Source organism: Homalodisca vitripennis, chromosome 3 (genome assembly GCF_021130785.1).
Source record: "Homalodisca vitripennis isolate AUS2020 chromosome 3, UT_GWSS_2.1, whole genome shotgun sequence".
Classification (NCBI taxonomy): domain Eukaryota; kingdom Metazoa; phylum Arthropoda; class Insecta; order Hemiptera; family Cicadellidae; genus Homalodisca; species Homalodisca vitripennis.
The window spans coordinates 191046093-191072263 of NC_060209.1; the positions used below are offsets into that span (position 1 = coordinate 191046093).

The 26171-nt window shown below is 31.5% G+C and overlaps 1 protein-coding gene across 1 annotated transcript in view; it reads left to right on the plus strand.

Moving 5' to 3' along the window:
* The window catches only part of LOC124357917 (lysosomal alpha-mannosidase-like), a 109824-nt gene that overhangs the window by 65203 nt on the left and 18450 nt on the right, over window positions 1-26171 (plus strand). The window contains exons 3-7 of the mRNA XM_046810034.1: window positions 960-1041; window positions 2994-3179; window positions 4454-4659; window positions 23779-23915; window positions 25705-25838. Of these exons, the coding sequence (XP_046665990.1) occupies window positions 960-1041; window positions 2994-3179; window positions 4454-4659; window positions 23779-23915; window positions 25705-25838 (745 nt within the window). The remainder of the gene's footprint in view (window positions 1-959; window positions 1042-2993; window positions 3180-4453; window positions 4660-23778; window positions 23916-25704; window positions 25839-26171) is intronic.

Consider the following 26171-nt stretch of genomic DNA (forward strand, 5'->3'; position numbering starts at 1 on the left):
CAGCCACATGTAACCAGTAAGCACTCCGTGTCATGACGTGACATTTCTGCTTCATGTAGCCAGTAAGCTCTCCGTTACATAACGTGACGTGTCATTTCAGTCACGTGTAGCAGTAACCATTCCATTACATGACGTGACGTGACATTTTTGTTACGTGTAAGCAGTAACCACTCCGTTACATGACGTGACGTGACATTTCGGCTCCGTGTAGCCAGTAAGCTCTCAGTTACATGACGTGACGTGCCATATCATCTTCATGTATCCAGTAAGCTCTCCTTTACATAACGTGACGTGACATTTCATCTCCATGTAGCCAGTAACCACTCTGTTACATGACGTGACGTGACATTTAGGCTCCATGTAGCCAGTAACCACTCTGTTACATGACGTGACGTGACATTTAGGCTCCATGTAGCCAGTAACCTCTCTATTACATGACGTGACGTGACATTTCATCTCCATGTAGCCAGTAACCACTCTGTTACATGACGTGACGTGGCATTTAGGCTCCGTGTAGCCAGTAATTCGTTATCTGTATAGTGATAAGGTCTTACACTCGTTTTAAAAGTCTATAATGATAGCTAAGGGTAAAAAATTCAGTTTGATTTTATAAGAAAAAGTCTAGCCCCTTTTAGGTGGAGTATACGATGGAATTATAACGCTACATGTAAGGTGTTTTCAAGATTTGAACATTTGCAAATTAATAAACACTGAAACTTAGATTAATTAGGGGCAAGTTTCGGATTAAATATTATGTTCTCAGCTGAATTGTGCTCAACTTAATTATTAATGAACTGTATCTAGTTTGGCAATTTAAATCGATCAATTAACACAAGACGTTTCTTTTACACTTACAAAACGTTTTAGGATGCTTAATTTACACAGTGTGGTGTATGACTACACTATGACTGAAGTTAAGGATGACTTAAAGTTCAATATAAAGCATGATGTGTTGACAGGCAACAAGGTACATGCAGCTTTCGGTGTCCAATACATCCTGGACTCCGTCGTCTCAGAGCTGCTGAAGAACAAAAATCGGCGGTGAGTTGCTCTTTCCAGTAAAACATACAGTTATACACTTGTTCACCTTTGTAAGTCCTTAAGTCACAAAACTAAGTCAATTTCCCTGTTCACATTACGATGTAAGGTTGATCAGATTTAAGTGTTGGCCAAAAACGCTGTCAGTTATTTTACCTACGTTGTGTAAAAGTTTTAAAATGGGGTTCCCCACATTAGAACAAAATTGTATATGTTAAAAATTCGTTAATATAGAAAAAGGTGCCACAATGTTAAATAGAAAACAATTGAAAACATATAATTTGTGGAGTTTAATACAATAATACTGAAGTTTGTAAGGCCGTGTCAGTTTTAATGTCCGCCTTACAGTGTGTCGGTACTTATTGGTTGTTATGAGGATTTAAGGTCTGGTCAGCAGTGACGATGTTTATGAGGAAGTTGAAATTAAGAGACGTTCTAACGATTTTTAATCCGTTAACAACAAACACTATAGAGGGAATTCTCTACTAAACAAAAGATTTATTTAAAATAATTTAATTTCTTATCGTAAAGTTTTATCGGCTAAAGGCTGTAACGTAGACTGGTTAAAAAGATAATTTGAAACAAACACACTCTCTTTAGATCAAGCGTAAATTGGCAAAGTTTCTGATAGGCTACTGATAGTTACGTAGAATAATGAAGAATCTTGGAGCATTAGAAAAAAGTTTAATTTATTATCACTGGTACATAAATACAATTTTTTGTGAAGTGCCTGATGACGGAATCATTGATTCCGAAAGGCCTTGCAATAATAAAATTAAACGTAGAATAATGTTGAATTTTCATCACGAACATGAAATGTAATTATCTACTACCTACTATTGATATACTTGTAATAAAGATGCATTATAAAGTTATGTTTGGCTTACGTATCAATCTACCCAGGGTACATTCACCAGTCTGTCACATCCTATCTTTTCACTACTAAAATCAAGATAGCAGCAAAATACATTCAAGAAACAAAAAGGCCATTTCACACCGACGAGGCGCCGCGGTAGCGTAGCTTAAGCGACATCTTTTGAAAGACAGCGTAGCCGTATCTCCTAATGTGATCTAGTGGAACATTTCAGACCGTACGTTGCGCCGTATCTCCTCCTACGCTTGCGAACGTAGCGATATATCTCTATCTACCACTGATCAACTTGTGATCAAATGTAATGAAACTAAAAACAACGTAGCTTGTAGTCGAAGGTTTAATTTGGAACTGTCCGTAACTAATTAACTGTTATCGAGAACACGTACTTTGCCGCATACTTTCCGAAGACAACTCCTCAGCTACGCTACGTGTCGATGTGAAATGGCTGTAAAGTAAAACTTCTCATTTAATTATCGTCCCTCTTGTGTAATTAAGTCTGGGGACATTTACATGGATTTAAGTGCATACAAACTGGAAATATACTTCTTTGTTTGAAGTTTATTTTTGACGATGAAGGAAACGGATTTAAGTGCATACAAACTGGAAATATACTTCTTTGTTTGAAGTTTATTTTTGACGATGAAGGAAACAGGATTTTTCCGGACGTTCGCCATCGTTCAGTGAAACAAATAATTAGTAAAACTTCATTTAGAATCAGCAATCTGATCTTTTCTTCAGATAAATAACTAACCTAACACATAATTACAAACTAGGTTAAAATAAACAAATAAGAACGTCGTGACACGCCTAGGACAGGAATTACAGGAATATACATTTTTTAAATTTTTTGTACCATCATAGGGAATGAAGTTCGTAAGTATTTCCTTACTACGAGGCAGTTATGCTCGTTGAAGATTTAAGCCTTTGATGAAGTTTTTTTGAAAATTATGATGAAACAATAGAGAAAACTTTTACATAGAAAAACAAAATACTTACGGCAAACCTTTAGTATGAAAAATATTTTTTAATAACTCAAACACATTCAAGATGGCATTTCCAAACATTGTGAATGGCTGTACAGATTCATATACGTGGAAAGCGCCTTCCTGTGGCGATGGTGGCAGGAGCAAGATGCAGACAGCCAGGCTGCTGTTGTGCAGCTGGTCCAGGAAGGCAGACTCCAGCTGGTCCACGGGGGCTGGTGTATGAGCGACGAGGCGACTCCTCATTATTCCATGCTCATCGACCAGATGACCTTTGGCCTTAAGTGAGTTGCTTAGACGAGTATTCAATACAGTATACAGGGTGTCCAGTAAGTAGGGTGCAGCTGGTGCAGGAAGGAAGACTCCAGCTGGACCACGGGGGCTGGTGTATGAGCGACGAGGCGACTCCTCATTATTCCATGCTCATCGACCAGATGACCTTTGGCCTCAAGTGAGTAGCTTAGACGTGTATTCAGTACAGTATACAGGGTGTCCAGTAAGTAGAGTGCAGCTGGTGCAGGGCTTCCAGCGGGACCGGAAAAGGTTTAAGGCACTCGAAATGGGAAGGCAACAGGTTAAAAGTATCAAATTATTATTTTTTTCATACATGCATTTTTTGCTCGATTCGCTTAAAATAAACTAGCAGACAAAAAACTATATAATAATTGTATCAACGTTATAATACGAGATGAAGATATTAAAAGCCATCACTTTCAAAGTCAGCCTTTAAAGGGTTAGCAAAATGGTGATTTAACATAAATGTTTGTTATCTATTAGTTAGTTTTCATAGTTGGTGTCAGAAGAAAATATGACAGGATAGCAAGATTATTGTTTGATATATTCTTTTTAATATGTTGGGCCGAAATACTTTAATCAACTGCCTTCTGAAGTTATACTGTAGCACAGTACAATTGTTTAGTATTAAGTTGAAAAAATGGTTATTTGAAAATAGTGATATCAGTTTCTTCAACAATACTCTTGTATAAATATTTATTGTCAGCTTATTTATTGGTTTCTCGTCGTTATATTTATTTTGTTAAACTGTACATAGTATGTGTAGCCTATTTATTATCTCATTATCATATTATTTATTTGTATATGTGTATTATATTTATTTTTATATTTGTTGCTGTTAAATGTTTAATGTTCTTTTCCTTAATATAGTAACAAGACAAAGTTTTAATATCTAATCAATCGAAAGTACATTAGTCAAATAAGGTAATTTGTATTGATGAGATTAAGTAAAGTGATTAGCAGGCGGCACGGAGTGAGCAGTCTATAAAGAAGAGTTTGGACTCTCGCTAATAAACATTATTTTTCTATTATTGCGCTGCCACACTAGTGGAAGAAGTGGCAGTGTATATTCCTAGAATGTAGATTGTTGTTAAACTGTATTCTTGTGGAGGAATAAACTCATTATTTCATTTCATATTATTAACCCTTTTGATACCTTTCGATTTCGAACCCAAACAAAACAATCGAGGCCGACCACCGTTTCTTCCTTAGAGGATCCTGTGAGTTCTACGAATTACTAACCAAGACATCTTTGTCCTCACAGATTCTTGAAGGATACTTTCGGGGAATGCGGCATACCGAAGATCGCCTGGCAGATCGACCCATTCGGCCACTCGACTGAGGTTGCCCTGCAGTTCGCCGACATGGGCTACGACGCCGTGTTCTTCGGCAGGATCGACCACGAGGACTACCGGCAGCGAGTGGACACCAAGACCATGGAGCACATCTGGAGGCCTGACACTTCACTAGGTAACGAACCTTGGTAGTTTTGATAAGATAAATAATGGGTAGAGTATGATAAGCGGACCCGGTTCTTTATATCGAAATCGGCAAACGATATTACTTTAATCATATCCATCGATATAACCAATTTGATAAATGATTTTGAACAATTAACTTAATCTATATCAACAGCTGTATACACGTAATCGTATTATTAATATTATATATATATATATATATATATATATATATATATATATATATATATATATATATATACAGGGTGTATATTATGTCTGGAAACACCCAAATATATCCTTTAATAATTTAAATATAAATTTGAAACCTCTTACAATCGTGATAGAGATTGGGCATCTACTTTTTTGGAACAATGTTTTGTTTATGTCACACCAACGGGGGACCGTCCTGCCGAGGGTAATCGTGAATATTCTTAATGGGAGCCTATACCTTGTGATACATAATTTTAAAGGTAATAGCTTACTGAATTGAAATGCCACAAACCGCATCTCAAAGGAATTATTCTATCAGAAAATAGAGCATTTTTAGTATTGAAAATTTACTGATGTTCAACAATGTAATTTTAACATGGTTCTTGCCACAAAATGTGTTACACTAATTTTTTAGCATTTTTTTTAAATGTTCAATTAAATAAAACAAAAATTTCATTTTAAGCTGGTTCTATTAGCACAAATTTGCCAGTTTTTTTACAGTACAATTATGGAAAATACTTATGTTATTGATTTCTTATTACAAATAAAAAATAATGTATGCTGTTAGAAAAGTCTTACAACAAACGTTTTACCTGCATTTGGTGTCAAAGCAATTGTTCGAACTGTGTTCCTTCTAACGGTTTGACAATGAGCCAATCTTGTGTAAAATGATTCGACAGAGTTGCCTAACATTTCTTCAGTTATCAAAGCAATCTCCTCTATAAATCCTGTTTCTTAGGTCTTCCAAATTATGAGGCTTTCTTCTATAAACATTGGATTTTAAATGACCCCAATCGATTGGTGACAAATCCGGAGATCTTGGAGGCCATTCGATTTCTCCTCTTCGGCCAATCCATTTATGAGGAAACCTTAAATCCAAATACTCTCTTACCTGTCTCCCATAATGGGGTGGAGCACCATCCTGCTGAAACCATACATTATCAAAGTATTCTCCTGATGCAATTTGAATAGCTGGGATTATTTCATTTTGGAGCATATTGTAGTAAAGTTCGGCATTTAAATTTCCATTGATGAAAAAGGGTCCAACAATTTTGTTACCTAAAATTCCACACCATACGTTCAGTTTTTTGTGGTTGCTGTGAATGGGACTCAGTAATCCAATGTGGGTTTTCACTAGCCCAGTAACGGCAATTGTGCCTGTTAACATTGCCATTTAGGAAAAAAGTTGCCTCATCAGAAAAATAGTATGTTGGTCAGAAAATCTCTATTGTCATCACATTTGCGCATCACAAGTTCACAAAACTAAACTCTTCTGTCGTAATCATCCTCACTTAACTGTTGGACTAAATGAACTTTAAATGGTTTTTGTATTTATTAATTTTCAAAATCTTACTCACAGACCATAGGGTGCATATCATGTTGCTGTGCAGCTTTTCTGAGCGATGTATGTGGGTCTTCAATAAATGTTTGCAAAACATCTAGTGCATGTTCTTCATCTGTTGCAGATTGTACCCTACCCGACTTTGGCCGATTACGTAACACTCCCTGTCATTTCAAAACGCTCAATAGTTTTTGATATTGTTGAAAACACTTATGAGATTCCTTTCTGGGAAAGTGTCATTAAACAAATTACAAACTTCCCCGATAAGATCTTTGACGATCGCCATATCCTCGCATCATCAACAGAGTAATTCGTTCTCTTTCAGACAATTCCATTAAAATGCCAAATAAAAACTGAACTACTGTAATTAGATAACTTGTTGACAGCAATGCTTCAGAGACAACTGATTAACTCGACAGGAATGATATGACCTTTGTCCATTTGTAATTCCCAAGCTTAGACCTGTCTAGTGAAAGCTCCATGCTCAACAAACTGAAACCTGTAGACCAGATGATTAATAACACAATAATGTTTTCTCATAGGCTAGTGACCTTTGTCTCTTTAAACCTTCCTGCTGACTGGAAAACACCAAGTACAGATTCATAAGTAATCAGAGAAAGTGACTCATAAGTTTTATTCATTGTAATAAAAACTGGTAAATTTGTACTAATGAAACCAGCTTAAAAATAAATTGTTTATTTTATTTTAATTGAACATTTAAAAAATGCTAAAAAATTAGTGTAACACATTTTTGTGGCAAGAACCATGTTAAAATTACATTGTTGAACATCAGTAAATTTTCAATACTAAAAATGCTCTATTTTCTGATAGAATAATTCCTTTGAGATGCGGTTTGTGGCATTCAATTCAGTAAGCTATTACCTTTAAAATTATGTATCACAAGGTATAGGCTTCCATTAAGAATATTCACGATACCCTCGGCAGGACGTCCCCCCGTTGGTGTGACATAACAAAACATTGTTCCAAAAAGTAGATGCCCAATCTCTATCACGATTGTAAGAGGTTTCAAATTTATATTTAAATTATTAAAGGATATATTTGGGTGTTTCCAGACATAATATACACCCTGTATATAACTGGAACAGCCAAACTGATACCACCAACTCTCCCAGAAAATCCTGAGATTCCAGTTATGTCATACATAGCCAACACAGGACTAGAGGTGGACAAAATCACCTATGGTACACAAGGTCAAGTAGTTGTATGTGACAGAACAACAGCTCTCGAATGGTTCACTGCAACATTAGAAGCTCTTGGAGCTGAGAGTGAGGCTGAGACCCAACTAGAAGCCATCAGACAAGTGTGCTTTCTTGTAGACAGCAGCTTCCGCTGCATGGTGAAAGAGCCCTTTAGGCTATTGCCACTTATACAAATTTAATGAATGTAAACAGAAGTCATTTGACAGGTATTTGGTCTTCCGATCATATGTTAGTTTGGTTATTTAAACACATATGCGAAAGAAACGGCCAAATACAAAATAATTGAATCGTAAAAAGTGAGGGCTCTGTGGTGTAATGGTAGCACATTCACCCGGCAAGTGAGAGATCCGGGTTCGAGTCCCGGCGGAGCAAGTACTTTTTGCGATTCAATATTTATTGAAATTATATATATAAGTAGATATGATATGAATATGAGGGTTCTAGCGCACTTTTTGGAGTAAACAGAAAACCAACGGAAAATACAGTCCATTGAACCATAAACAAATCTGAGAAATCACGAATGTAAAATAACCGAATCTATAGCTGTTTTACAGTTTCATTGTAGGCTTCTAATTTCTTAAGCTGTTTTAATGAAAAAAATCCAGAAATCTTCGAAATCTTTATTCCACGAAGTTAATTGTAACACAGTCTTTATCTTTAATAGTCTTCTTTCCAGTAACAACCAAGTGTAATTTTTCATTTTTGTTCAATTCTTTAATCTTTTTTTCATCCAAAACAGTCAAAAATCTGTTTGGTAAGTGTACTTTACAATCTTCTCTAACTCGGCAATTATAGTCATCCCAAATTTATCTTTCATTTCTCCAAATTCAAAATCTTATATTTCTTTTTTTCTTCTAATTCCATTAATTTTCTTATACTCTTTGAATCTTAGTTCACCAACTTCATTCAGCTCCTTTAGTAGCTCCATTATTTAGTAGGAAGAAAATTTAGTAACAAAAGTTGAAAATCAACATTTTTTTAAATACAAAATCCCGGGGTTTTGACCCTAAAAACACGGTTTTTAGGGTCAAAATCGCGCATCTTAATGTGCAAAAACACACTAGAGTTTTTTTGAAAAATCCTTAAAATCTACTGAATTATTGCGGATTTTAACCATAAAAGTTGATTTTTTCCTTAATAAAAAAGATATTTTTACTAAATAGTGAAAATTGAAGCATTCAAAATTTTCCTTAATAAATTGGCGGGTGACAAAATGTCATGTCCATTCTGCAAAAAAGAAATTTTAAGAAGAAACTTCGATCGACATTACAACTCAAAGATTCACTTAAAGAACAAAGACATTTACTACAAGGAATTGAATCATTTAAGACAATGGGCCAAAGAAGATCAAATTGACGATCACGAAAAGATGTTCAATATTGAACAATTACGAGAATTAAAGAGAAATTTCAAAGTTGAAAAGAAAAATCTCAATCTATTTTAATGATGAAAAAATTAATTCAATCGCTGAAAAATTGGCTATCGAAACCTAATGATAAAAACAAAGTCTGAAATGATCGAAGAAATTGATAAACACAAATCTGAAAAATATCATTGATGTAGAAAGTTTTAATCGTCTATACACGGTCTTTTCAAGCAATAACATTTTAACGAATTTAAACGATAATTTCATACCACTTTACAAATATCTTTCTATTTTGCGGCCAGAGATTAAGAGTTTAATAGAAAAATTTCAAGAAACTGTGAGAAAAACAGTAAAGGATATATCTCTTTGGAATGTGAATATGAACAAACTTTAGTGAACGGTGAAACACAAACTTGTCCAATGTAACTTTACTATAAAAGCAGACGAGATCTTTGACATAAACGACTTTATTCTAAACAATTTAATAAATTAACACATCGAGAACAGACAAATCATCCAAATCGAGGTTTCTGGATGGACATTAAAAACGCTGTAAACAACTGATTTTGAGCCTTAAATAAACACGAATTTATGAACGCAGGATCAATATATCGATTTACCAAAGAAAATCAAAGATAAGAAAGCTTGTATGAATATCAAAAATAAAGATGATTATTGCTTTTATTTATTCTATCCGATGTGCTATTGAAAAACCCGAAAGAGACTGCGAAAGATCAAAACAATATGAAAAATTTGTAAATGACGAGATATTTTCAGGTTTCGAGTATCCAATGTCTTTAAAAGATATACAATTATTTGAAAAACAAAGCAGTAAAGCAAAAGTATAATTATCCGAAAATGTCTGTAAATGTCTATAGTTTTGATGAAAAACTCAATATTGTTCCGTTGCAAATTTCAGAAGTTTATGACGCCAAATTAGAAATCAATTTATTGTATGTAAAACAAGATGAAAAATCTCATTATGTTTTGATAACAGATTTAAACAAACTTGTATTTTTCTCAGTTATCTAAGTGTAAAAATAAAAAAATTTTCTATGCAGAAGATGTTTAAGCCATTTCTCTACAAATCTGGAATTTAACAGACCATTTAGAAATTTGTAAAAATCACGAAGTTTGTAAGCCAATTATGCCGTTTCCAGGTCAAACAACAACATTTATTAATTATCAAAAGAAAATTTTTCTCATCCTTACGTTATTTATATGGATTTTGAAAGCATATTAGAGAAGATTCCCACATGCAAAAACAATCCGCAAAAGTCGACTACAACCAAGATTCAGAAGCACATTCCTTATGGTTTTACTCTATATTTAGTGTCTAATGTGACCAATCGTATGTACAAGCCGATAATGTTATCGAGCAAAAAATGAAGAAGATTTGCCAAATGTTCCTGCAAAATTGTTTGAAGAACTTAATAAATTATCGATATACATAGCTAAAAAGTATAAATTCTAAGAATAAAATACCTATGAAATTGACTGAAGAAGAAGAAATTTCATACCAAAATGCAAACGTTTGTCATATTTGCGAATGTGATGGTTTTTGATAATCAAACAAGAAAAAAAGTATGAGATCATTGTCATTTAACAGGTAAATTTAGAGGTTCAGCTCATTTATCTTGTAACTTGAATCTCAAATTTCCTCAAAAAATTCCAGTTTTTCTGTCACAATATGTCAAATTACGATTCTCATTTGTACATAAAAGAATTGGCAAAACAGTATGGTAATGTTGATTTGATCGCAAACACAGATGAGAAATACATAAATTATTCAGTAAATTCAGGATATGGGTATGAGTTTGATGGTGACAAACCTAGAAAGTTCATCAAGTTTTCTTTCGTAGATACGTTCAGATTTATGGCATCGTCTATTGAAAAGTTAGCTAAAAACCTCAAAAAAGATGATTTCAAACATACAAATCATTTTATACAAGATGGTCTGAACGCAATTCTAGATAGACAACCAAATGACGAAGAAGAAATCTTTAAAATTCTATCTGGAAAAGGAATATTTCCTTACGAATTTATCGACAGTATTGAAAAACTTGATTACACAGAAGAATTGAGAATTCAAGATTTCTATTCACTTTTGACAGACGAGAGCATATCTGAGAAAGATTTTCAACACTACTTAAATGTATGGAACAAATTAAAAGTAAAAAATCTAGGAAATTACTCCGATCCTCTATAACATTCAAGATGTTCTATTGCTCGCTGATATCTTTGAAAATTTTAGGAATATTTGTTTGAATTGCTATAAACTTGATCCAGCACACTATCTAACAGCTCCCAGTCTTGCATGGGATGCTATGTTAAAATTAACGAAGATAGAATTACAATTAATTAGTGATTATAATATGTATTTGATGATTGAAAAAGGTATTCGCGGAGGCATTTCTCAATGTATTAAACGATATGTTAAAGCAAATAACAAATATTTGAAAGATTTTGATAAGACAAAACCTGAAAACTATCTGTTGTACGTCGATGCAAACAACCTTTATGGGTATGGACTTATGCAAAATTTACCATATAACGAAATCAAGTGGATGGATCCTAAAACGTATACAACAGCAGAATGGAAAGAAACAATTTTGGAACTCACTGGCGACGAAGATTATGGATATATTTTAGAAGTTGATCTTGAATATCCAACAAATTTGCATGAACATCACAAAAGATTTACCTCTTGCTAGAACATTATAACAACAAACTTTGCACAACTCTTTTAAACAAAACAGAATATGTTGTTCATTCTAGAAATTTTGAAATTCTAATCTAGAACAAGGTATGATTTTTAAAACATGTGAATAGGGTTATTGCGTTTGATCAGAAACCTTTCATGAAAGAATATATCGATTTTAATACTAGTATGAGAACCAAAGCTACAAGCGACTTTGAAAAGGACTTTTATAAGCTGATGAACGAACTCAGTTTTTGGAAAATCTATGGAAAATGTGAGAAACAGATGTGATATTAAGCTTGGAAATGAAGAATTTTCAATGAAACAAGCTAAGAAAACAAATTTCAAATGCTTTAACATCTTTGACGACAACTGTATAGCGAGTCACATGTATAAACAAAAGGTTAAATTTAACAAACCGATCTACATAGGATTTTCAGTTCTTGACCTATCAAAATTGCTAATGTACGAGTTTTATTTACAACAAATTAAAGAAGTTTGATCCAGATTTTGAATCTGTGTTACATGGATACAGACAGTTATTTCCTAGAATTGAAACGAGATCCTTTTAAAATTATTAAAGAAAATATAGATGATTTCGATACGAGCGACTATCCAAAAGATCATGAATGTTTCACTACTAAAAATAAGAAGGTAATAGGGAAATTCAAAGACGAATTGAACGGCGAGATATTAGAAGAATTTTTGTGGTTTAAGATCAAAGATGTACTCGTACAAATATCTAGACAAAAATCCAGTTAGTGTAAAGGAATTAAGAGAAGCGTTGTAAATAAAAACAATAAATATCGAAAACTTGAAGAGATGTTATTCGAAGATAAAGAAGAATTTAGGGAGATGACTGTAATAAAAAAGTTATAAACAATGAGTTGTACACTGTTACCCATAAAACAAGCTGGCACTGAACGCTAAAGATGATAAGAGAATTGTCCTAGAAAATAAGATCGATACAGTACCGTATGGCTATAAAAATGAAGCAAAATCTGATATATTAGACGAATTAAATAAACTTGGAAACTTTGATATGTAAATGGAAGATGATTTAATTCACTGTCACAAGTGTAAAAAGAAAACGAAAAATATAGATTCTAAAATTGTTCAAACTCAAAACGGATTGTATAGAATTGCAGCAAAAATGTTCAAAATGTAAGACAAAATAAGAGTAAATTTTATAAAGAATCCTTATGAAAAACAAGTAAAGAAAGAATCTAAGAATAAGGAAGAAATCGAGATTGAAGCTAGAGAAATTCATGCACCGGTACGAAAGAAGTTTAAAAAGAGAAAAATTATAACATTAGGAATTGACGATTTATGGGCAGCAGATTTAGTTATAATGTCTAACTATTCGGATCAAAATGATGGATTCAAGTATATGTTAAATGTTATTGATACTTTCTCAAAATATGCTTGGTCAAGAGCTATCAAAAGAAAAAACGGTAAAGATGTTTCAAAAAGCTTTCGAAGATATAGTAAAAGATGCCATAAGGATCAATCACAACCTCCTAAACCTACTTCATACAGATAAGGGTTTTTAGAGTTTAAAAAATAAAGAATTTAACGATGTTTTGAGGAAATACAACATTAAGATTTATCATACTGAAAACGAAGAGAAATCAAAGTATTGTAGAGAGATATAACAGAAACTCAAAATGAGAGAATGAAAGTAATTTTTTGAGATTAATAAAAACTTTAAATGGATCGATATTCTTCAAGAAATCGTAAAGAAATATAACGATACTGTTCACAGCACAATCAAAATGAAGCCTAAAGACGTAGATAAGGATGCCGAAAAAGGAGTTATTAGAGACAGTTTTCGAGTATGTTCCACCTGAAATTCACACGAAAACTAAATTTAAAGTCGATGATTATGTAAGAATTGTTAGTAAAAAACAAACATTTTTCGAACAAATATAAGAACAATTGGTCAAGAGAAATCTTTGTGATTTATCAAATTAAATAACACAGATCCTGTAACTTATAGTATAAAAGATTTAAATAATGAAGAAATAACCGGAAAGTTTTATGAATATGAATTGAGAAAGTCAAAGATTTTTTCTACATAAATGGAGGCTCAAAAGAAATGTTCAAGGTGCAAAGAATTTAAAGATTTTGAAGCTTTTCATAAAAATAAGAATACCAAAGATGGATTATACTATTATTGTAAGGATTGTCATAAAAAAATATGCAAGAGAATTATACGATAAATTAGAAAAATTAACGTTAGAAGAGAAAAAATGTTGCGTTTGTAAAGAAATTAAGGATATTTCCAAATTTTACGATTGGCATTATAGTAAAGATAACAAGAAGGCTTTTTGTAGAGATTGTGCTAGAAGAATTAAACGAGAAAGTCAAAAGAAACCGACTCTTTGCGAGTGTGGACGAATCATTCAATGGTTACCTTATCTTCAAAAACATTTACAAACAAAATATCATAATTCCGAGAGTTTAATAAAATTTATTAACATTTTCATCGTGTAATTTTAGATATTCTATAAATCAGTCGAGATTCTGCCATATTTGTAGTAAAATGATTTCCGTTGTATAAAATATTCAAAGATTCTTTCATTTGGTTATACAGATTGATAGAATTTGGTTCGTCATCAATGAACAAAATCTCTAATTCAGGATAATTTATTTTTAATGTTTTTTAATCGTTTGGTATTTCTCGTTTCTGAGCTCTGATAACGTAATAAAGGGCCATTCCCACATGTGATTCTTCTTAATTAACACAAAAACATTGTGTTTTTTTTCTATCAAAATCTTTACATACCATATCTCTCTTCATTAATTCCATTCGCAATTCTTGATTCTCTATTTTCAATGATTTCATTTGACCTGAAATTTGTAACTGTTTTATTTCATCTTTTAACTGCTTTATTTTCGTTTTTTGAGTTTGTACTCCACCACATTTTTCTAATGGAAGGTTATTACTTCTTTCGTAACCCAATTTTTAAACAATTTCGCTTCTGGTTTTATGCGATCTCAAAATTAAAGAATAAAGTCCAGATTCATTAAACGAAAAACAGTGTTATTTTGGAAGTTTGAAGGTAAGCTATTTATAGCCCCCCTTATATTTAGATTAAAATAGAAGTTTTTATCATCTTCGTCAAACGTTTATTCTGATCGTTTGCATAGTATTTTCATATTCTAGAATTTTTGCTACGTCTTTAGCCTTAAACCAGATCACATTGTTTTTCGTCAACAATCGTAAAGATATGTTTGTTATTGATTTTAGTTGATTATTGAGTAGGTCTACAACTGACCTCCATTTAGATAGAAATAAAATTTAACTAGTAATTTTTTATTTCAGTATAAAGTCCAGATTCATTGATAAAAACAGGGTCAGGATGAAGATTGTAAAGGTCTATGGATACCCTTTAGAACTCCTGTTTTCAAATTGTATACATTCAAAAGTTGTTTTCTCTTGAAATATTCTGCAACAGGTAAGCCTTATTCAATATCCGCCCCTGTAAATTATTCATCTAAGTCTTTCGACAATCTTAAATTTAATAACTAGTAATTTTGTTTTTGAGACTCTTCATTTGATAAAAACAGTGTCAGGATAAATTTTCCCTCAGAGTTGTATAGAGATCATCATCGATTTTTTTGAATTCCTATTTTCATATTTTTTCTAATTGGAATATAATCGATTTCATTTTTTCGGTTTTTCATTCGATTTTAGATCCATAAGCAACATTTGGGAAAAAAGTGTACAAAAATTTCAGATTCTTTGTGTAAATGTTCGGTATGATTTTCAAAACTAGGTTCAACGAGATTGCCAGTGCACTTCAATTACATCGAACGGTCTAAATTTTGGCGTTTTATTTTCCTAAATATACCTGATTTGGCTCAATAGTTTCTTGAACAAAACCCTAACAAATCTACAATAATTGCTGAAAACATTATTCTTACTGGTGAATTTTATTTGAATTTATTAGACAGATAATTTTTTTGCATTTTCAAACTTGTTTTCGTCAAAGTTTAAAGATTTATCTGATTGTTTGAATGTTTTTCAGATAATTTTTAAGGGAATTTTTATTTGATCGAAAGTATAATATCCTTTGTTTAAACCATAATATTTTGTTATGTTCTTCTCACTAAATCCTATACAATAATAAGGAGAACTTTCACTAATATTTATTAACAAAATTGTCAGAATAAAAACCGCTTAAACCGATAAAATAATTTGATTCTTCCTCTAAGTGTATAGGATGTTCCAAGTTTAAAACTAATTTAGAGCTTTCTGAAGTCAACACTTGAACAGCTTCATTTTCGCAAGCGTTGCTTCAAGATGAAAATCTCTATTTAAATGGAGAAATTTTTAAAGCAAAAAGATCAGATAAAAACTTCAAACGTTGAAGAAAATAAGAAAGATCAACCAATCAGATTGTTAATTGTTTGGTTTCAAGTGGATGTGGAAAAAAAACAACTTTATTATTGAATTTTATCTACAATAGGTTGATTCCTTATTCCAATTTGTATGTTTTTAGTAAAATCTTTAGAACAAGACGCCTATAAAAAATTACAAGAAAGATTTGAAAATATTGAGAAAAACTTAAAACAAAAAATATCACATTTTTATAATGCTTCCGAGACATAGTTCCATTAAGCGAATGTAAACCGAATTCTTTAATCGTTTTTGATGAATTGTATTTTGGAAAATCAAGACGTTATCAAGGAATATTTCGTAATGTCTCGTCACAAAAACATATCTTGTATCTATCTTTCCCAATGCTTATTTCAAAGGTTGATAAACAAGTTATTAGAAATAACCTGAATATGTTGTGTATTTTTAAGCAAGATGATCACTATTCGAGAAAAATTTACAACAATTATGTGGGATCTGATATGAGTTTTAACCACTTTAATGAATTATGTGATAAAATTTGGAAAGAAGACTATGGATTTTTAACTATTAATCTTAACTTTTGAAGCCTAAAAATGGAAAATATTTGAATAAATTTTCTAATATAAAACGTGTGATAATCTAGTTGTTTTCATGTTTTTACGTTCACGTTTACGTTTTCGTGTTCTCGTTTTTTACGTTCCACGTTCACGTTCTCGTTCACGTTCTCCGTTCACGTTTTACGTTCCACGTTCACGTTTTACGTTCCACGTTCACGTTTTACGTTTCCACGTTCATGTTTTACGTTCGTGTTTACGTTTTCACGTTCGTGTTTCACGTCGTGTTTCACGTTCATGTTTCACGTTTCATGTTTCACGTTCGTGTTTACGTTTCACGTTCATGTTTTACGTTCGTGTTTACGTTTTCACGTTCGTGTTTCACGTTCGCGTTCACGTTCTCGTTCACGTTTCGTGTTCACGTTTCCACGTTCCACGTTCACGTTTTACGTTCCGTGTTCACGTTTTTAACGTTCCACGTTTCGTGTTCTCGTTTCGTGTTCACGTTTCCACGTTCCACGTTTCAAAATTTTCCTAAATAAATGGCGAACGTAACTTCAGAAGAAGCAAAAAAACTTGATCAAATAGAAAAGAAAATTAATCAAAGAATTTAAAAGAACAGATTCGAATTGATGAAAAAGAACAAGAATTTATTCAAAAAATTAATCAACCTGTAACATCTGCAATAAAAAATGTTGAGGGCAAAATTGAAAATTTTTTAAGCGATAATCAAAATTTGATGAATTTGGTTCCAGTTGTACGACAAATTTGCCGATATTTCGATACCAGAATCTGAGTTTGAATTGCCAAAATTACCATCTTCAACACCATTTAGACCTCGAATCATTGAAGGACTCTACCATAGTTGACACCAATAAGTCCTGGAACAACGGATATAATAATTGGTTGAAATTGGTAAAAAATTTCTTCCTAGAGCAAAGGATGATAAATTTGGTTTTGTATTGGGACAGAAAAAAGAAAAGTTTTATGATTGGGAAATTTGCCCGTGAATTTTGAGCATAATGATATCATTATTAATGAAAAAAAACATATGAAGGAACTCAAGGTTTATGGAGATTATTAACAGGCACTGATGTTCCAAAAAGACGGTTTATATTCTGAAGAAGACTTGAAAAAAGTATACTGAAATTTTATGGAAATCTGATTCAATTTACAAAAATAATGATCCATCAACTAAGAAACCAAAGTCAAGTAAAGGTAAAAAAATATCTCAATTTGATTAAACCAATTTGGGAAAAAAAGAACGAAGGATCAGGTGTGAGAAAAATACAGTGATAATAAGATTGAATACAGATATATCGACGATTTGACAAAACTCGATGGAATTATTAATTATATTTATGCTCAAGAAAAGGCTGGAAACAACAATTTTTTTGAACGAAAAGAAAGCGATTAAAGATTTTATTTCGAACAAACTTGATGAAATGATTGAAAAACCTGATGGAATTAAATATTTAAAAACGAGTTTTGCCGGCAATAAGTTCATCTATGATTGAGGGTAGTGGACTTTTGAATGATTTTATCAACAATTTACCTTTTGAATTACACGTACCAACTTATCAGTATCTGGGGCCTGGCACAAAACTCGAAAAAAGACTAAAAAGAGGAGATACTGGTATAAATAAATTAGATCAAGCTGCTATGGAACACGATATTTTTTTATGCAAAACATAGAGACACAAATTCCAGACATATCGCAGATAAAGTTTTTGCAAGATAAGGCAATGGATAGATTTTTATCAAAAGATGCTAGTTTAGGTGAAAGATTTGTTTGCGCTTTCCAACAGCTGGAGCAATGTTTTTGAAGAGAAAACTAGGAATGGGAATCGAAGAGAACTTGAAATTTTAACTATATAAATGGAGGTGAACGTAAATTTCAGCAAAAATCAGAAAGAAAAAATAAAATCCGCTTTTAAGAAGAAAATACCCGTTAGTATTCAATTTAAAATAGATCAACTAAAAAATGGCGAAGATAAGATATTTTTAACAAATAGACAATACAATAAACTCGAAAAACATAAGAAAAACAATAAAGGAACCAGAATAGAATTTTCTTATAATCAGTTGAAAGAACTCAAAAATGGTGGACTTTTGAAAGATTTATTAGATTTTGGAGAAAATATTCCAGTTGTTAAAAAATGTTGTTCCTTATGTTCGTAAAGCTGCTCCAATCGTTAAAAAGGATGTGATTCCTATTGTTCGAAACATTTTAAATTGGTTAGATAAAGAGTTGGAAGATGTTACAGGATCTGGATTAGATGAAAAAACTTTGAATTACGTGAAATCAAACATTGAAAAAAAAAATATTTAAACCTTTAACATTCGGGGAATTGGAAAGAAATCTGCAAAAATATTAAACATTTTAGAGGAATCTTCATGAGAGATACATTACCTGAAAAAGTTAAGAAATTTGAATGTGGAATTGTGAATTTAGACTCGATTATGGGAAGTGGAACCATTGGATTTGTTATTATAAAAATGAGATAAGAATGCATGTTATTTTGATTCGTATGGAAGAATTGAGGACAAACCACCTATAGAATTGATTATTTATTTGAAAAAATCAAGCGTCTACTACAATGAATTCTCAGATTCAAGACTATAAGATCCCCCAATTTGTGGTCATTTATGTGTTTTTGTTTTGAATGAACTGAGTACTGGTAAAGATTTTAAGAAGTTGTTAACAAATTATTACTTAATAAATATGGATTCACAAAATATTTTTTGACGTATTTGGAACACAAATTATTCAAAATTGTAGATAAAAGTTTGAATTTTGATAGTTTGAGAAATGAGTTTGATAACAAGTTAGAAAATTTATTACAAAACCTTCCAGATTCAGATATGTTTGCTGTCGAGATTGAAGATTTTAAAGCAGAATATGATAACAAACTTGCAAATTTCATGAGTTCAAATGAAGTTGCTGATAAAATAAAAAACATTGGAAAAAGAAGTTGATGATGGTGTAAAAAAAATTATTTACCAATTTAATGTCTCACATCGAAAAAGCTGATGAAATTACTGAAGCAATCAAAGTTGAAAAGAATTATGTTAGTTTGGCTAATAAGAAAAGAATTGTCGGTGTTCGACCTGTATTGACAAACATGATGTTGTTGTTAAAGAACAAATTTTAAAACCTCTAAAATTATCAGAAAACATCGATATTGTTGATTTAACATGATCCGAATGTTAAAAATGCCTTAGATTTTAAAGGAAAAAGAATTAGCAGTGTTTAGTAAAGGAATTAATCCATTTGATGTTGTTGTAATGATTCAATTAGAAAGATCCTATTAAAATGTTTAATGAACTAAAACAAAATTATGAGAATCATAAAACAGCATGTTAAAAGATTTTACAACAGAAGTCTATGAAAAACTTGATGAAAGAAGTAAAAGATCAGTAGACGATGTTGGTGAAATTAATGAAAAACTTACTAAATTTAAAGAGTCTTTTGATAAGTTTAGTTTAGATGCTACGAAAACTTTTGAGAATATAGGTTCATAAATTTGTTGAATACAATGATTCTTATGCTGTCAAATTTCAAAAAATTAGAAGAAAACTTTAAATAAATTTAAAGAAGATGTTGTTATAAGTTTTAGAGAGCCATCGACATCAGATTTAATGGATTAGGCGGCTATGCTATGATGACAAAATTTCTCCTTTATAAATGGCGCTCATATATTGTGTGAGGTGTAAGGCAAAAACTGCAACAAATGATATAAAATATTACGCAAATATCAATGGAGTTAAAAGAATTTCTGGAAAATGTGCTGAATGTAACACTAAAAAAAGAGCCAATTTATAAAAACTTGAAATTTTTTTCTTAATAAATAGAGATGGCGGGACATTACAGTGCTTTCGATCTTTTTATAAATGCAACACGAAAGAGATTTGAAAAAAGAACATTGGGATGACATTTCTCAAAAAATATGAATTATCCGAAGATATGATGAGATTATACGTAAACAAATTGAATTGGTATAACATTGCAAAATATCAAACTCTGTCCCCAGAGTTCATTCAAGAAAATATACATTATCAATTAAAAGATCATATGTCTGTTCTTTGTCTCTATTAACACTTGAGTATAAAGTTTTTGGATGAAAATAAAAGATACAGTTGATTGGAATAATATTTATAGATAGCGGTTACTATCCTGTGCAGATTTTATTGAAATATGTGACCCGAGATCGCAAAATTTAAGGAAGAGAATCCTGAATATGACGAAGTAGATCATTAAAAATGACTCTAATCTTTTTAATTATTTTACTAAAATTTATATCTTTTCTTATAAAAACGTACATTAGATCGATGAAAAAATGATATCTTTCTTATACATGATGTTTAAATTTTCTCTTATTAAATGGCGGACTACAGAAAATATGCTAGTGATATTGGAAAGGGCGGAGTTTAAAAATTTCTATCCAATTAGTAAACAACATTTGAATGAATGAACCGAATAAAGAAACTGAGTTTAATATTGATTTTGGAGATAACTTTTGCTCGTCTAACTTCCAGTTTTTATATTTCTGGAACTTTAACAAAACAAGATGGTCAAGCATATCTTGGAACTGATAATGTTAGATTAATCGATAATAATTTTATACCGTTTTTATTTTCTAAGATTGAAGTAAGAAAACACAATAAATTGATAGAAGAAGTCGAAAACTGTGGCCAATTAAGCACAATTAAAGGAACTATTTGTTATTCCAAAAGTGATGTATTTTCAAACAGTTTTGAATCAACTTTTAAATTTGGACAATTTGAAGCGGTCGGTGATTTTAGCACATTTCGGCTTAGATTTTTGTAAATGTTACTATTCCGATCTATAAAGGAGGATTTTATCTAAGTTTTATAAGAGCAGAAGACGATGATGTGATTCTGAAGACTGCAACTGGAAATGTTATGCCTGTTGATGGCAAAATTACAATTAACGAGTTTTTCATTAGAGTTCCGATGATTGATTACAAAACCACGAGTAAAATTCAGTTGATTGATGAAATTATAAAATCTCAAAACATCACGTTTAATTTTCTAGATTGGCAATGTATTGAGCAAAAAGGTATTTCCGGAACAACTTATCGTTCGATATCACAAAATATTTATAGAAATATCTTCAATCCCAAGTTCGTTATCATAGGTTTTCAAACAGATAGACAGAATAATCAAGAAAAAAATCCTTCAAAGTTCGATAGTTTGAATGTGAAAAATATCAGAGTAAAATTGAATGGTTCTTATTATCCAGATGAATTACAAAATTTAAACATTTCCGGTGGTCTTTTCAGAATCATGTATCAGATGTATTCAAGATTTTAAGAAAGTTTACTACAAAAATATGGAAATGTATTACAACCCCAAAGAATTTATAGCAAATAGACCCATTTATGTCATTGATACAACAAAGAGTTTGACAAATATTTCTAGTTCAAAGAACGATATAATTATCAATATGGATTTTCAAAATGCTGTTTACAAAACGCGATTTGTTTATGTGGTTGTGGTTTCTGAGAAATTTTTATCATATGACGTGATTAAGAACGATATTAAGAGAAATTCAGTAGTTAATGATGTTCATATTGTTCTCTTTCATTCCTTCTAAAACTTCAAAAAATATACTCTTTCGCTGATGAAAAATCTCGATTTCTTCCGGAATAATCTTTGTAATCATAAACAAAATATCCTAAAATAGTTGTACAATAGAATGAAAATTATTTCTTTTATCTCGGTAGTTGAAATATAAACATAAACATTTGCGCTGAAAAATTTATATCTCGGCAGACTTAGTTCCATAGCTTCCATTTATTCTTTTTGTAAAAATGGAAGAGTATAATGCCAACTGTTACAAGTGTTATAATAGAGGAGAAATATTGATAAAAGATTAGTTTGTAGAGATTGTAATTTAATTTTGTACGAAAGACCTAAGCCTAAGAAATTTCGAAATAAATTAACATATTTGAATAACCTGCTTAGAAAATTACAATATGGAGACAAGAAGCAAACACATTTTTGTTACAGAATTTAGAAAACAGAACAAAAATTTTTACTTATCTCTTGGAACCGTTGACAAAATTATTTTCCTTTTCAAAGAATACATTAGGTTTGTAGGTTTAAATACACACGTTTATTATGAGAAGATTTTACCTATAATCTTTCACTATTTGGACATTGAATTTGATTACGATTTTAAACCTGAAATCTTTGATGATTTTTTATAGTACATTTGGAGAAATTAAATGAAGAACCTCGTGAAAAGAATGCGGTTTTACTCACATTCTCCCCCGACTTCTCGAGTGATTGTTAGCAAATTTCATTATTTTCCGTTTATAGATTTTTTTATTAAGATTTCTGGATTTTTTCATTAAAACAGCTTATAAATGTAGAAGCAAACATTGAACAGTAAAACAGCTATAGATTCGGTTATTTAACATTCGTGATTTCTCAGATTTGTTTATGGTTCAATGGACAGTATTTTCCGTTGGTTTTCTGTTTACTCCAAAAAGTGCGCTAGAAACCCTCATATTCATATCTACTTATATATATATATATATATATATATATATATATATATATATATATATTATATATATATATATATATATATAATTACGTGTATATATAACAATAATAATAATTATTATACATACACATAACAACGTATAATTACGTGTGTATAATTATAAACTATTCAATACTTAATTATGACATAAACCAGATGAATTGTGGCTCATAATTATTTATGAGTTTTCTGTTTGATCAACCTCGTTCTGGTTCGTTTATTATTTATGAGTTTTCCTATATTCCTAAATACTCGTATTTTAATTTAAAACATATGATTGTTATTTACGACTATAATATATATACTTTTATTAGTAGTTTTGATAAGATAAATAATGTTACGTGTTCAGCAATTTTCCATGAACCACTTATCGTAACAAAGCGGGTGCCTTCCAATTCCGGAACAGGCCTTTTACATTCTCGAGACTCTGTCATATAGGATAGACTATAACAAATAGTACATAAAGACAAACTTGCCGACATCGCTTCCTTTTTGTAGGCAGGAAACAAGAACCGATCGTTATAATAACATTCAATTTTCACCTTAAGACAGATAAAGTCTGTTCCTTCTAATAGCGTTGCTTTTGTAGGTTCTCGGTAACAAAACCTGTTCCAAAAGCAGTGGCCTTCGGATAATACCAAAGTACATTCACTATAAATAGACCGATTTCTCCCAACAGTTGTGAAATAGTATAAAAATATTAAAGTCTTTGATAAAGACATCACTGATTCCATATTCTGTTTTGTTTCAACAATTTACTGCCTCGCTTCTACAATAGTAAATGTTGTAGGGGAAGTTGGAGAACTATTCACCGGAATACTGTTCAACCTGTACACCGCGCCAAATGGATTCTGTTTCGACACATACTGCAGTGACGAGCCTATCATGGACAACCCTAAACTCCACGGGTACAACGTCAACGAGAGGGTAATCTTTGTTATTATTTGCTATTTATTTATTGCAATGCACTGCAACCTCCTTTCCTGATAGTAACTAACCACATACATTTCTCTTGTAAAGTGATTTGTAAGTATTCATCATTAGTAAATTGATTACAACAAGTTTTCTCTTCACCAGAGTTTTTGAAGCTTGGTGTCGTTTAAGGGGGTGCAATTAATTTTCTCTTTACAAATAATTTTTTTATGTTAAACCGTGACTCTTTCAGATAACTCCCCCAAATGCAGAAAACGTATAATATAATTCTTAGGCCACTTTCCATGAAATTACAGGTATTTAAAGTAGATAGTAGTATACATTTTGTAATCAGGCCCAAATACCAACTGCTGAAGGTAATAAAGTAGCACAGGGAGTATATGAGAAGTTAAATCTTCAGGGAGTGACGTGGTTTTATTAATACAAAAAACAATAATTTCGTTAAGAAGAAAACTGTCTAACCACTTACAATTTTCTTAAATTATTTTGAGTTAAAATGAAAATTTTCTTTATTAACAAATGAATATTTTATATATTCTATTTTTTCTGTATTGAAAAAAGTTATCTTAAAGAGATTTGAATTTATAATTCAAGTATTTACCCCTTATCTTATCGTTATCGTAAACAGGCTATAATACACTAAGGATACAAATAACAAGCGGTGATTTTTAACATTAGGGAAAACAAATATTCATATAAACGTAACAGGGATCAGACAGGATAGAAACATCAGCAAGTTCAGTTTTATGTCCCAGCTCGGTTGCATGTACAAATGAAATATGGTAATATATATGTTAACAATACCGAGTTAATGTCACTTAGGTTTTTTTTGGGGGGAGGGGTGAGGGAGTATGTTTTGAAAGAAAAGAAAAATAGTTACAGAGAGCATTTTTATAAAATATGTGAGAAAAAAAATGTGGCGTAGACAAACAAATCACCCATATATACCCCAAATAACCCATAACAGCTCAAAAAATGTACTCATCTGTGATTTCATTCTTTCATCAAGTTAATTTACTAAAACCTCCATTCCAGCACAAGATAAAGACGAATACCAGTAAAACGAGACATTTTTATTGTAGAAACAACGAATTGACAAAGTAATATGACAAAAGCTTTCAGACTGATATGAAATTACTCTTTGTTGATGAATATAAACTCACGAGAAGACTTTAACATCGCACAATATTACGTACGCGTGTGAATTAAATACGCTTCCAACCATAGCTTAGACTTAACGTAGGCTATGCAATTTTGTGAAACTTTGTAAAATTTATATATACAAACACAATTATAATATGTTTATCATATGGTGCAAATAATTCCTGATTTTAACAGACAAAGTGATTACTCTAGTGAGGATTTTCAGGGCGCTAACAACAAACTTAGTTTCAGTAAAAGTAAATGCACAAAAACAGGGCTGGTTTTGATACGATAACTTAACATTATTACTATGTTGAGTTATTATGTAATGGAAGTTAAATAAAACTATGTAAATTTTAAAAGTTTATTTCCTGTGTAACAAAAAGCGCTGTTCGTACACTGAGAAAATGTGTCATTAAACGCGTTAACCATTTACGCTCTCGACTTAGCCTTGTTCATGAAAAAAAATTGGACACAGAAAACAACCACTTTTGCTTCTAGTGAAGAAAATGAATATTTAAGTATTATAACCATAGGTGGATATGAAAGTTTTTCACCCATTGGTAAAATTCAGTTTATTTGTGTATAAAATAAACGTTAACCTTGTCGTATATTAACGATTGCCGTCATTGCTGCACAGATAACCGACTTCATGAGAGAGGTGAGGTTCTGGGCAGAGGCCTACAAGACCAATCACGTGCAGATCACGATGGGTGGGGACTTCAACTACATAGTCGCATCTTCCTGGTTCAAGAACATGGACAAGCTCATCAAGTGAGTATCTGCTACACCTGGTGAATTTAAAAGTTGTAATGGCTAGGCCTAACTAACAATATTCAGACCTTATAATTTATTTAGGCTGATTTATTAACCACAAGTGATGATGTACTTCATCATAACGTTGAGAAAGTAAAATGACTAAACATACTATTTAAAATCTTAGTTTAGTCCTTTTTTTACATACCTATTGGTTGAAAATATATTATCCTTCACAAAACGTTGTACATGTTTATGAAAGTAAGAAAATTATACTCTGTTTTTATATTTCTGATCCATTTCCCTATCTTTCCAAAAAAAGGACTAAAGATTCTGGACAATTGTTATCAG